Raw genomic sequence first — 13,547 nt, 5'->3', positions numbered from 1 at the left:
TTACACCACGCACCCCCCTTCTTTCACTGGCTCTTTCATTCTTCCCTCTCTGTCTCTCTCTCTCTCTCTCTCTCTCTCTCTCTCTCTCTCTCTCTGTCTCTCTCTCTCCCTGCTCTCTCTCTCTCTCCTCTCTTCTCTCTTCTCCAGAGCGGGCTGCACCAGCCGACAGTGAAGGTCTGTGTCTGTCTGGGATTGGTTAAGATCTGACCGCAACACAGCTGGAAAACACAGGAACTCCACTCTTTAAAGTTTCTAAAGTCTCTTTAAAGTTTCTAAAGTCTCTTTAAAGTTTCAAGGTAAGTTCACTTTTCTTTGTGTGGGTTGCGTGTGGTGTGGTGTGTGTATGTATGTGAAAGAGAGAGAGTGCATGTGTGTGTGTGTGTGTGTGTGTGTAACTTCAAGCTGTGTGCTTGTCAGCTCTCCGCCCGTTCACAAATAACATCCTCAGTCCCAACGTGTCTTTAGTCCACATGTCGGACAAACAAACGAGCGAACCTTAAGCCATGATGTCTGGAGTGTGGACGTGTGTATAAACTGTGGACTGGAAAGTTGACACAGAAAACCCACACTTTGGGTTAGGGTTTGTTTATACCTTTTCTCAAATTCTAAGTGTTATTTTGTAGTTATTGGCTGCCTCTTCCTGATATTTCACAGTTGATTCTAAGTTACGATTTTATCCAATACTGTATATTTGAGACTGATGCACTGTCGGTTATTGGTTGTTTTCTTGGAACTGGTTTTCCGCCAAACTATTTTCCCTCAGAAGGTTTTGAGCTATGTTACTCTGGAGCATTTTCCCCTCTCTTTCCTCGAGTTTTGTGGAGTTTGTGGTTCATTTAGGATCCCAGTTCCCCTGAGATGACTGAGAGCTTGAATATGACGCTCAGGCTGTAGGTAAACAAGCCGCGTCGACACAGCGATGCTTGATTAGAATCACCCTCATCCACTTTGATCCAGTTTTTACGATCCATTCCACCTCTCACCCCCCCTCCACCTACCTCCCTCCCTCCCCCTAACCCTCACTTCACAGGAAACCCTCCGAGCAGAACCCGTGGGAACCCTCAAAAACCCTCCCTCCCGGACCAGCGGCAGAACCCCAGCCAGGAGAACCCCAGCCAGGAGAACCCCAGCCAGGAGAACCAGAGCAGTTCCCAGAGGATCCGGAGCCATGGCCCAGAGTGAGGGGGGGAAGGCCCAGGCGAGGAGCCGGGTGAGGCAGCTCAGAGACGGGCTCCAGAGTCGCTCCCTCCAGGCCAGGAGGAGGATGGAGAGCGTGAGCAGGGACGACGTGACCAGCTTCCTCAAACGCAACGCCTTCGTCATCTTCACCGTGGCTGCCGTCATCATCGGTGAGCGTGTGTGTATGTGTGTGTGTGTGTGTGTGTGTCTGTGAGAGTGTCTGTGTGTGTAAACTTCAAGTTGTGTGAGCTCTCTGTCCGTTCACAAATAACATCCTCAGTCTCATCTTGTTTGTAGTCCACATGTGGGACAATAATACAAACAAGCAAACCTTAACCCATGATGTCTGGAGTGTGGACGTGTGTATAAACTGTAGATTGGAAAGTTGACACAGAAACCCCACGGTCTTGTCTGTTTTTTCTGGTGCATTTACACCTTTTCTTTTCTCAAATTACAAGCGTTATTTCGTAGTTATTGGCTGGCACTTTTGGATATTTCACAGTTGATTCTAAGTGTGTGTGTGTGTTTGTGTGTGTGTGTGTGTTTGTGTGTGTGTGTGTGTGTGTGATACTGAGGAAATCCAAACGATGAAGGCAGATGAGTGATGTTAAATATGGGAGAAATCTTAACTTCTTACTGTAACTGTGATGTTGTAACGTTAAAATGCTTTTAGCCTCCCCCACACACACACGCACATCCACACACACACACACACACACATGGTAGGAAGAAGGAAGAGAGCAATCCCAGATCCCTGCCTCGGCCCCTGACCCCTGGTCATTAACCTTTGACCTCACCAAGCAGGAATAGATCCAGGCCCTGCTTCCTCACAGCTACCTCTGTACAGACACCATCTCCCCCCTCATCACCCCCCTTCATCTCCCCCCTCTCCCCTCCCCTCCCCTCCCCTTCCCCCCCTCTCCCCTCCCCTCCTCCCCTTTCCTCACCTCCCCTTCCCCTTCCCCTTCCCCCCTCCCCCCCCTCCACCCCTCTCCTCACCTCCCCTCACCTCCCCCGTCTCCATTTGTACATTGCTTCTGACAAAAATTAGATTACGCGACCTGATGGATAGCATTTAATTTAATCTTCTGACATGCAACTGCACTGGAGTTACTTGCAACACTGGCACTAACAGTGAGGAGAGCAGCTGTGTAAGATGAGGTTAGCAGCTATACAACACACCAGAGGAGGGCTCTGTCCTGGGGAAAGTTCTGGGCTCAAGGTTAGCTGAAACATCACAGTCTCATCGTGGAGGCTGACTCTGTCCTTGCACCTCTCCACCCCTCCATCTCTCCACCCATCTACCCCTTCATCCCTCCATCTCTCCTCCTCTCCACCTCTCCACCTCTCCATCTCTCCTCCTCTCCACCTTTCCACCCCTCCATCTCTCCACCCATCTACCCCTTCATCCCTCCATCTCTCCTCCTCTCCACCCCTCCTCCTCTCCCCCCTCCTCCTCTCCATCTCTCCTCCTCTCCACCCATCCTCCTCTCCACCTCTCCACCCCTCCATCTCTCCCCCCTCCTCCTCTCCACCTCTCCACCTATCCACCTATCCACCTCTCCACCCCTCCTCCTCTCCCCCCTCCTCCTCTCCACCTCTCCACCTCTCCACCTCTTCCTTCCTCTCCCAGGTATTCTGCTGGGCTTCGCTCTGCGGCCGTATAAGATGTCCTACCGAGAGGTGAAGTACTTCTCCTTCCCCGGGGAGCTGCTGATGAGGATGCTGCAGATGCTGGTGCTGCCCCTGCTGGTCTCCAGCCTCATTACAGGTACGACCTGCTGGTCTCCAGCCTCATCACAGGTACGACCTGCTGGTCTATAGCCTCATTACAGGTACGACCTGCTGGTCTCCAGCCTCATTACAGGTATGACCTGCTGGTCTCCAGCCTCATTACAGGTACGACCTGCTGGTCTCCAGCCTCATTACAGGTACGACCTGCTGGTCTCCAGCCTCATCACAGGTACGACCTGCTGGTCTCCAGCCTCATTACAGGTACGACCTGCTGGTCTCCAGCCTCATTACAGGTACGACCTGCTGGTCTCCAGCCTCATTACAGGTATGACCTGCTGGTCTCCAGCCTCATTACAGGTATGACCTGCTGGTCTCCAGCCTCATTACAGGTATGACCTGCTAGTCTCCAGCCTCATCACAGGTATGACCTGCTGGTCTCCAGCCTCATTACAGGTACGACCTGCTGGTCTCCAGCCTCATTACAGGTATGACCTGCTGGTCTCCAGCCTCATTACAGGTATGACCTGCTGGTCTCCAGCCTCATTACAGGTACGACCTGCTGGTCTCCAGCCTCATTACAGGTATGACCTGCTAGTCTCCAGCCTCATTACAGGTATGACCTGCTGGTCTCCAGCCTCATTACAGGTACGACCTGCTGGTCTCCAGCCTCATTACAGGTATGACCTGCTGGTCTCCAGCCTCATTACAGGTACGACCTGCTGGTCTCCAGCCTCATTACAGGTATGACCTGCTGGTCTCCAGCCTCATTACAGGTATGACCTGCTAGTCTCCAGCCTCATCACAGGTAGGTTCACACATGGCCCAGCACAAGGCTCACCAGTCCCTGTTGAGGAAGGAATGGGAGGGCTGTTGTGGGAATTGTGTGATTGACTGACAGGAGGCTCAGCCAATCCCCTCGGGGGATATCGTCCCATAACACCAATCTTTGTTGCTGTGTTGAGCTCACGTCACATGACCGACCACGACGTGAAGACAACAGAGTGCTGTTCTCACACCACCCCACAAGCTCAGGGTGAGAGTGTGTGTGAGAGAGACAGTGTGTGTGGGAGACAGTGTGTGTGGGAGACAGTGTGTGTGGGAGACAGTGTGTGTGGGAGACAGTGTGTGTGGGAGACAGTGTGTGTGGGAGACAGTGTGTGTGGGAGACAGTGTGTGTGGGAGACAGTGTGTGTGGGGGTGCGTGTGCATCCTGACCCACTCCTGTGTCCAGATGTACCACAAGCTAGTCTCTCTGAACGACGTTGTTGCTGTATCTTCATTGGGAGGAGGACGTTTGTGACGTGAAAGCAGAACACTGGAACGCCCACCCTGCCTTGAAGTCTCCCAGAACACGTGAGAGGAGAGAGGGTGGGGGCGTCCAGAGGAAGGAGAGCGACACCAGAGAGATGGAGGGATGAGATGGAGGGATGAGATGGGGGGATGAGATGGAGGGATGAGATGGAGGGATGAGATGGAGGGATGAGATGGAGGGATGAGATGGAGGGATGAGATGGAGGGATGAGATGGAGGGATGAGATGGAGGGATGAGATGGAGGGATGAGATGGGGGGATGAGATGGAGGAATGGGAGACGGAGGAGGGGAGGAAGAGAGGGAAGGCGCTGACTCTGTGGTCAAGGCCAGCCAATAGGAGCTCTAGGATCCATCACAGTGGAGCAGGGTCATAGGTTATGTAACCACGCCTCCCCTTCAGAGGACAAAGAATCCTTTGACTGGACCCATGAAAAGACGTTTTCCAATAAGATCTGTAGAGGTCTGTTCTGGCAAAAGCAGTTCACACTGAGAGAAGGGAATCAAAGAAAGGAGGTTTATTGCTGCGTCAGTTCAGAGCATAACTCATCGCATGGCTACAATGAGGATTCTGGGGGCGGGGGGGGGGGGGGAAGGATGGGGGGGGGGGCCACCAGAAGTGACAGTGATATAGAATAGCCTTTTTATGTTTACGTAGTTTGATGGTAAACTACAGACATTATGTTAACATTGTGAAGTTTTCAGAAAACAGAGGTTTTCTGAAAATGTATCCTGAGTCTTTGTGATGCAATGCTGTTTCTTCACTGATTAAAGACATTAAAGAGCAATATTTCCTGGAAAACTCATATGTTTCCAGACATTTTCAGATGAGGGGGGTTGAGGAGGGGGGTGGAGGAGTGGAATGGGGTGGGGGGGGTAAGGGTTATGTGAGGTTTAAGAGGAAGCAGGAAGGGGTATGTTGTAGTGGGGGTGTAATTGGGCCACAGTTCGTATGGTTCCATCTTAAACATTGACTCATTGATTTGCACACTGTCTGTTCCTGTCATCTGAATGGGATGTAGGTCTGCTTGTTTTGACTCAAGGTCAGTCCCTGTCTTTTGAGGGTGGGAAGCATGTTGTCTGTTGTGTGTTGAGGCAATTGTGTCTGAGAGAGAGAGAGAGACAGAGAGAGAGAGAGAGAGAGAGAGAGAGAGAGAGAGAGAGAGAGAGAGAGAGAGAGAGAGAGAGAGAGACAAAGAGAGAGAGAGAGACAAAGAGAGAGAGAGAGAGAGAGAGAGACAAAGAGAGAGAGAGAGAGAGAAGGAGAGAGAGGCTGGCTCAGACTAGGTCCTAGTCACTAGGAGGTAGAGGGCGTTACAGACACGGTTCCTGTGTTGCTGGCCTCTCTGTCAGGACTAGGTTGTCTGGATAAACTTCTCCGGTCTGCGCCAGCCATGTTGACTGGTCAGAGAACTGAAGGGTCATTGTTCCTCACAGTTGTGCATCTTAATTGGCGTAAACGTGGACCCCCTGGCACCTTAGGTCCCTCCAATCTGCCCGAAGAAGTCTTGTGTTCCCCAACGCTGCCCTCAACGAACAAGTCATTCTGCAGCAAAGGAAAAAGATTGCAGAATGTGTGTTCGCTGTTGCCAGGACGACATGAGAATCATTGTGGCTGACTAGGTCAACAAGTTTTCCCAGGGCTGTCAGCGAAGGGGCAGAGGATAGTAGAGGGGGAGAGAGGGAGAGAATGAAGGGGGGAGAAGGAGAGGTGAGGCAATAAGATCGCTGTGTAAAGAGTGGAGGTGGGAAGGGAGGGAGGGAGGGAGAGTTGGGGAGGGGTCTGGGAGAGAGAAAGAGAGGAGGAGGAGGAGGAGAGATGGGGCCAAGGGCAAGTTGAGACAGGAGGTCCGGAGGCCAGACAGGGGCACCTCTGAATGAAGCACATACATCTCACTCACACAAAAGCTGCTCTCGCCTGTGTTGCTGGGAACAGACACAAACCCCTCGATAGCGGCTGACAACTTGGAAAATACACCCAGAACTTCAAGGCTATTGAAGCTGCAACGTTGTCAGAGCAGAGTTTTCTAAAGCTCTTCTTTACTGCTTTCTTTTGCCTTTCTCTCTCAGACTGTTTGATGTCTGAGGGACAGAGGAGCTGGGAGGGGTACAGAGAGGGTGACATCACAGGGATGGTGACATCACAGGGATGGTGACATCACCATTTGCCCAGTTTTTCTAGAGTTACTCACACATAGCTATGAATTAGAGCTACTAACAGTTACCAAACTCCAGGAAACTTCTAGAGAGATGTGATCTCATGTCAAGTCGTGGCTTGGCTCAAGGAGCAGGCCCACACGCCTCGAGGGACCAGTGGTCAGGGTGCAAACCTTAATTCTGTCCTTACAGATCAGTCCTGGTGGAACCTGCTCCCCAGAGCGCAAGGGTGTAGGGTTCCCCGGAGTAAAGGTCAGGGTGAGATCAGGTTCCAGCCCCCGGGGTCTCTGCTATTGTCCTCCGGGGTAGTCAGATTATAGAACAGGCAGGTCTGTAAACACCACACAGGGTAAGAACACTTTCCCAAGATTGTGGAATTGGAGGGAACAAGCGAAGAGAAGCCCTTGGGATAGAGCGACCTCTCACTTCACATCCATAACACGTCCCTGGAGCTCCAACCTTGGAACATCCTAGACCTGTGCTTTTCAAATCAAACAATGTCATGTAATTATAACAATGTGTTGCATTAGCAAACGCCTTTATCTGATACAGGTGGAATCTGAACCTGGGACCGATTATTCTCCTGTGAAATGCTACCATCGAGTTATCCTCATCCAAATGTTACCTTTTCGCTTGATTGATTAACCCATGACTTCCTCTCTCTCTCTCTCTCTCTCTCTCTCTCTCTCTCTCTCTCTCTCTCTCTCTCTTCTCTTTCTCTCTTTCTCTCTTTCTCTCTCTCTCTCTCTCCCTCCCTCCCTCCCTCCCTCCCTCCCTCCCTCCCTCCCTCCCTCCCTCCCTCCCTCCCTCCCTCCCTCCCTCCCTCCCTCCCTCCCTCCCTCCCTCCCTCCCTCCCTCCCTCCCTCCCTCCCTCCCTCCCTCCCCTCCCCTCCACTCCCCTCCCCTCCCCTCCCCAGGCATGGCAGCTCTGGACAGCCGTGCGTCAGGTAAGATGGGGCTGAGGGCTGTGGTGTACTACACCACCACCACGGTCATCGCCGTGTTCATCGGCATCATCATGGTGCTGGTCATCCACCCTGGTAAGGGCTCCAAGGACGAGTTCGCCAAGCAGCAGAAGATTGAGCAGGTCAGGCCCACCGACGCCTTCATGGACCTTATCAGGTGGGGGTTCAGCCTGCGCGTGTGTGTGGACTGGAAGTGTGTGTGTCTGTAACTGTGTGTGTGGACTGGAAGTGTGTGTGTCTGTGACTGTGTTTGTGGACTGGAAGTGTGTGTGTCTGTGACTGTGTTTGTGGACTGGAAGTGTGTGTGTCTGTGACTGTGTGTGGACTGGAAGTTTGTGTGTCTGTGACTGTGTTTGTATACTGGAAGTGTGTGTGTCTGTGACTGTGTTTGTGGACTGGAAGTGTGTGTGTCTGTGACTGTGTTTGTGGACTGGAAGTGTGTGTGTCTGTAACTGTGTGTGTGGACTGGAAGTGTGTGTGTGTCTCTAAGTGTGTGCTTGGGTTAGGACTTGTTCTTGTTGTGATTCGTCCGTTCATGCGCAGAAGCTTAACGGACTCGCTGTGTGCTTCTTCTCTCCCTTCCAGAAACATGTTTCCTCCCAACCTGGTGCAAGCGTGCACACAGCAGGTGAATCCCTCTGCCTCTGACGCTGTGGCACACATGTGTTCCTGATACAGAAACAATCCATCACTCTGCATTTACTGACAAAGATGACTGGTGTTGTAATGGGGATGTCATAATGACTGATATCTCATGATTCTATAGACAACTATGCCACGAATAACCAACGTTTGATTATCTTCCTTACAATCAATGACCTCTGCATGTCTGGCGTAGCATGTAAACACAGTCAGATAGCTGAGCCGTTAGGGAATCGGGCTTTTAATCAAAAAGGTTGCTGGTTCGATTCCCGGCCTAGTAAAATGACGTTGTGTCCTTGGGCAAGGCACTTCACCCTACTTGCCTCGGGGGAATGTCCCTGCAAAGTCGCTCTGGATAAGAGCGTCTGCTAAATGACTAAATGTAAACACGGCAACAGCGACGTAAACGCCACGACAACTTGGATCTCTGCTCTCGTCCCCACAGTTCAAGACACAGTACGGGAAGAGGATCATCTACGTGAAGCTGACGGTGAACGACACCCTGTTCACCGTGAACGGCAGCGATCACATGGCCCTGGAGGAGATAGTGCCCATGCCGGGAGCCGTGAACGGAGTGAACGCCCTGGGCCTGGTGGTGTTCTCCATGTGCTTCGGTCTCATCATAGGGAGCATGAAGGAGCAGGGACAGCCGCTCAAAGACTTCTTCGACTGCCTCAACGAAGCCATCATGAGGCTGGTGGCCATAATCATGTGGTGAGCGGAGAGAGAAAGCTATTCTATGCTACTGGATGCTATGCTACTGGATGCTATGCTACGTAATGCCATGCATTCAATTGTAGAATTTGCCTCGCTACGCTACGCTACGCTATTCAGACCAAGACTCCCAGCGTACACTTAAACCTCCAGACCCAGACCAACCCCTCCGTCGTCCTCATCCCCAGGTACGCACCTATCGGCATCCTGTTCCTGATCTCCGGGAAGATCGTGGAGATGGACGACATCACCCAGATGGGCGGGCAGCTGGGCATGTACACGGTGACGGTCATCGTGGGCCTGCTAATCCACGCCCTCGTGGTCCTGCCCAGCCTCTACTTCCTGGTGGTGAGAAAGAACCCCTTCGTGTTCATCTCCGGCCTGCTACAGGCTCTCGTCACCGCCCTGGGGACCTCCTCCAGGTAGGACAGCATGCTAGGCTAACGCATGCTACACTGCTGTATGCTAAATTACTGTATGCTATGCTACTCTATGCTATGCTATGCTAATGTATGTTACAGACCAGATTTATACGAAAAAGTGGAGATCTGTAATCTCTTATCTGTACAGGCTTCTGTGTGGCCGTTTGTGACCAAAAAAAAACAAATCTCTCATCTCTCTCTCAGCTCTGCCACACTGCCCATCACGTTCAAATGCCTGGAGGAGAACAACAAGGTGGACAAGCGCGTGACCCGCTTCGTGCTGCCGGTGGGCGCCACCATCAACATGGACGGCACGGCCCTGTACGAGGCCCTGGCGGCCATCTTTATCGCCCAGGTCAACAACATGGACCTCAACTTTGGCCAGATCCTTACCATCAGGTACCACACTCTGAGACGAGACAGAGGTCGAAGAAAGGTTATGCAATCAGCTTGTTTTGTAGTTGAAAAGGAGGATGTTTAAATGATTTGATTATGTGACAGGAATGGTAGCTTTATTGCTGATGGGGTTGTTTTTTCTGACCTTAATGATCTCCCTCCTCCTTTTTTCTCCTCCTCCTCCTCCCCCCCATGCCTCCCTCCCTCCCTCCCTCCCTCTCCAGTATAACAGCTACCGCTGCCAGCATCGGTGCAGCCGGAATCCCCCAGGCGGGCCTTGTCACCATGGTGATAGTTTTAACCTCTGTGGGTCTGCCCACTGATGACATCACCCTGATCATCGCCGTCGATTGGTTCTTGTAAGTGCTGGCTGTACTGGAAGGCTCCATTCATGTACTTTGGGGGATTGTGATGAGCTAGAATGAAGGTGGTGTTTCTATATAGCGTAGTGAAGCTGAGGACCATGTAAGATAAGCTTGAGGGTCGGGTTGGTAGGACACACCTCCCACATTCCCCTGATCCATCTGTTTCCAATCTATCATCCACATCTGACTCCAGTGTGTCTGTGTTGTGTGTGTATGTGTGTGAGAGAGTGTGTGTGTGTGTGTGAGAGTGTGTGTGTGCACGTCTGGTTAGGTTTATATAGAGTTTATATAAATATACTGTACTTATACTTTGAATAAGACTGCTTGGATCATGTTGCTAGTTTGTTGAATTCCCTAGCTGGTAGTCTTTGCAAAACCTTAAGATTTCTAAAACACATGTTATTAAACATGTTATAAACTGTTGATTTTTAGATCCTTTTTTCCCAAAAGCGACACACAGTATGGGGGATTTGAATCTGCAACCTCATCTGCAGTCAAATTCTCTAACCACTGAGCTACACCCAAACAGGTTTTCGAAAAAAATTATTTAAAAACAAAATTGAAAGTTGAAAAAAAAAACAATCTCAACTAAGTTCTGTAAAAAAACAGAAACTTTTGAGTTGTATGTGAAAAAAAAGTTTCGAAAAGTTATTCTAAAAACCTCCAACCATCGTCTCTCTGCAGGGACCGATTACGTACCGTGACCAACGTTCTCGGAGACTCCATCGGCGCGGGGATCGTGGAGCACCTGTCTCGGCATGAGCTCAAGGACCCGGAGGCAGGAAACTCAGTGGTGGTGGAGGCCAACAAGAAACCATACCAGCTCATTAACCAGGAGAACGAGTACGAGAACGAGAAACCGGCCAACAGCGAGACCAACATGTAGAACCGTGGTCGTCTCGCTCGGTAGGCGAGCCGCACGCACCGCGGTTCTTTCCCTTCTCCTCCCTGGTATCAAGTGTCGCTAATTTGGGTGGAGAGGAATGCCAGGTTAAATGCCAGAACAAGTTATTTGTAGTTTAATAAGAAATGATGCAAATCAAACAATGAACACAGCAAGGTGTCTCAGTCCAGATCAGTGATACCGGTCGATGTTACCAGTCTCGCTTCACAGAGCAGAGAAAACAAAGGCCCTCCTGAGAACAGTCTCTACACAAAATCAGAGAGAGTTCTGCCCAGTCCAACTCTGCTGACCTGACCTCTGACCCACCCCCCTGAGAGGAAGGTGTTTGTTAGGTCATTGGTCAGAAGACAGTGGGGAGGGGATGTGCTCATCCTATTAGGTTTGAGGGCAGTTTGAGGACAGTCCAAAGGTCTGATGATGTCCAAGGGCAAAAGCATACATCATCCACAGCCTAATAAATCTTATCTCCTGGTGTTGACTCTCCTGTCTCATGGTGTCACCCTCTCTCCTGTCTCATGGTGTCACCCTCTCTCCTGTCTCATGGTGTCACCCTCTCTCCTGTCTCATGGTGTCACCCTCTCTCCTGTCTCATGGTGTCACCCTCTCTCCTGTCTCATGGTGTCACCCTCTCTCCTGTCTCATGGTGTCACCCTCTCTCCTGTTTCATGGTGTCACCCTCTCTCCTGTCTCATGGTGTCACCATCTCTCCTGTTTCATGGTGTCACCATCTCTCCTGTCTCATGGTGTCACCCTCTCTCCTGTCTCATGGTGTCACCATCTCTCCTGTCTCATGGTGTCACCATCTCTCCTGTCTCATGGTGTCACCATCTCTCCTGTCTCATGGTGTCACCCTCTCTCCTGTCTCATGGTGTCATCATCTCTCTGGCCTTGACATCCACATTCTCTGCAGCCAATCACATCACTCCGTGCAGCCCTCCCTGACAGTCGGCAGACTGAACTGCATTCCTCTCCTCACTAAAAGATACATTCTCCTGAGCAAGGCCTATTTCTCACTTTCACAGACACAGTCACATCTTGGTGTATAATCATACAATTGGAATATATGTTCATCATTATGATATCTGGATCATTGATTATATTTGAAATATATGTTCAGCATTGTCATTACACATTTTGTATATCTGAGGTATTGATTGCTTTTTTATTGAATAGAGACGTAGCACATGTGAAATAGCAGCATTGAATTAGCAGTATAGATTTAATTCCTCCACAATACCGCTGCTGTGTTTTGAAATGCAGGTAGGAGGCTAGCGACAGGGAGGGAAAGGGGGGTCGAGGGAAGGGGGGTCAAAGTCGGAAACTACTCCTTTTCAGGAAAGAAGCCTGTTTTTTTATATCACACATTTGGATACATTTACCTAACTTATCTCTGATTCATTTTATACGTTTGACTTTTTGTTTTAATGTTCATTTGTTTTTTTGTAGTGATGTGAATTCTGAGGAGAAGGCAAGGAGGAGAGATCTCGTGAAACATTATTTCTCTGACTGCAGAATTTTCTGTATCTCTTTCTCTAAAATCTTTTTTGTTCTTTTTTTGTTCTGTGGCTGGTTTGTTACGGGCAACATTGTGTCTTGAGATTTGTAGTTGAGCACCAACCAAATTTCTTTCAATCAGCACGCACTTGCTGCGGCTTTCTCATGGTTACCAAATGAATGCTCAGCACTAAATTAATTCCAAATGTTTTTGTATTTGAAAGCATTTGTGTACATTGAACATTTTCAGCTACTAGATCCGTTTTGGAAACATGGTTCAGGAGTGCATTGACAGCTAAAGATTCATCACATAATTGAAGTATATACATACTCACCAGACCTTGTCCACTTTGTAGTTAGTAATTAGTTGTTATTTGCTACCATAGTTGCCAGTCAATATGTTAATGATGACAAAAAACGATCAGTTGATTGAGTATTAGATATATTAAATACTAACATTGATTACAAGAGGTTATTCCAAACTTGCAAGTTACCAAAAGGTTTACCAAAAGTAACACATTGATAAAAATGATGATGTTGTGAACATAGTTTGTAAACTATTTTGATGTCCTTTGTCAAAAATAGATCTGTAGGTGGACTAATACCGATTGGATTCCAATCTTTCAAATGCTCTTTTTTTAGCAATGTTTTCACTGTGTAGAAATGTCATTTGAATGTGTTGCATAAAAAAAAGGGGGGGGGGGGGATTTGTAGATTCTCTTGTAAATTAATTGTTGATTTGAAGAGTATGTTTCCTGAGGATAACTTTTAGAAGATTCTGTAAAAAAACATTTGTTGGGGAGCTTGTGAACTAATAGACTAACCAACTTTTTTTTGTTACCTTTATCAGTAAGTTTTGTCGCACGTGCAGTAGAGCTGATGTTAGACACTTGAGGATATTTGATAGATTCCTTTTGTTTACAAGGCTGGTGTCATGCTTGATTTGGGTTTCAAAACATACAAAGATACTTTAACTCTCTCTCTCTCACACACACACACACACACACACACACACACACACACTCACAGACATAAACTAAAAAATGGCTATATCTAATCATTGTATAGGGGGTTTTTCCAATAAAAATGATGAAATGACCAGTAGTTTTGTGTTTTCTGTATCTTCTTCTCTCACTCTCTCACACTCCTTCTCCATGTCTGTTTCTGAACCGCTACGCTGGAGAATACAGGATCCGGGTGTGAACGTGTTTACAGGACATTACACACTGAGCGCTAACATGTCACTCAGATAGCAATGCTCTGGTG

General features: G+C 49.1%; 1 protein-coding gene across 2 annotated transcripts; it reads left to right on the top strand.

Annotated features, from left to right (window-relative positions):
* Window positions 1–67: 67 nt before the first annotated feature.
* On the top strand, window positions 68–13,379 carry LOC146233188 (excitatory amino acid transporter 1-like). Of its 2 annotated transcripts, XM_084690424.1 has the most exons (12): window positions 68–296; window positions 466–894; window positions 1,031–1,349; window positions 2,813–2,950; window positions 7,297–7,501; window positions 7,930–7,972; window positions 8,432–8,700; window positions 8,889–9,122; window positions 9,327–9,521; window positions 9,743–9,877; window positions 10,568–10,726; window positions 12,234–13,379. In XM_084690424.1, the coding sequence occupies exons 3-12, from the start codon at window positions 1,169–1,171 to the stop codon at window positions 12,382–12,384; spliced, it is 1,710 nt and encodes a 569-aa protein (XP_084546550.1). In that variant the 5' UTR covers window positions 68–296; window positions 466–894; window positions 1,031–1,168; the 3' UTR covers window positions 12,385–13,379. The 2 variants fall into 2 exon arrangements, with proteins under 2 accessions (XP_084546550.1, XP_084546551.1); XM_084690425.1 differs by lacking the exon at window positions 466–894 and having other exon boundaries at window positions 10,568–10,789; window positions 12,234–12,368.
* Window positions 13,380–13,547: the final 168 nt, after the last annotated feature.

The sequence above is a fragment of the Hypomesus nipponensis genome, chromosome 24 (genome assembly GCF_054491055.1).
Source record: "Hypomesus nipponensis isolate SF chromosome 24, ASM5449105v1, whole genome shotgun sequence".
NCBI classification, from domain to species: domain Eukaryota; kingdom Metazoa; phylum Chordata; class Actinopteri; order Osmeriformes; family Osmeridae; genus Hypomesus; species Hypomesus nipponensis.
The sequence above is the reverse complement of the archived record's forward strand: the minus strand, read 5'-3'. Positions and strand labels throughout refer to the sequence as shown.

Coding starts and splice junctions, on each gene's coding strand:
- LOC146233188 (XM_084690424.1), top strand. CDS start 1,169: ATGGCCCAGAGTGAGGGGGGGAAGGCCCAGGCGAGGAGCCGGGTGAGG. Junction 2,951..7,296: donor GGTCTCCAGCCTCATTACAG/GTACGACCTGCT, acceptor TCCCCTCCCCAG/GCATGGCAGCTCTGGACAGC. Junction 9,123..9,326: donor GCCCTGGGGACCTCCTCCAG/GTAGGACAGCAT, acceptor TCTCTCTCTCAG/CTCTGCCACACTGCCCATCA.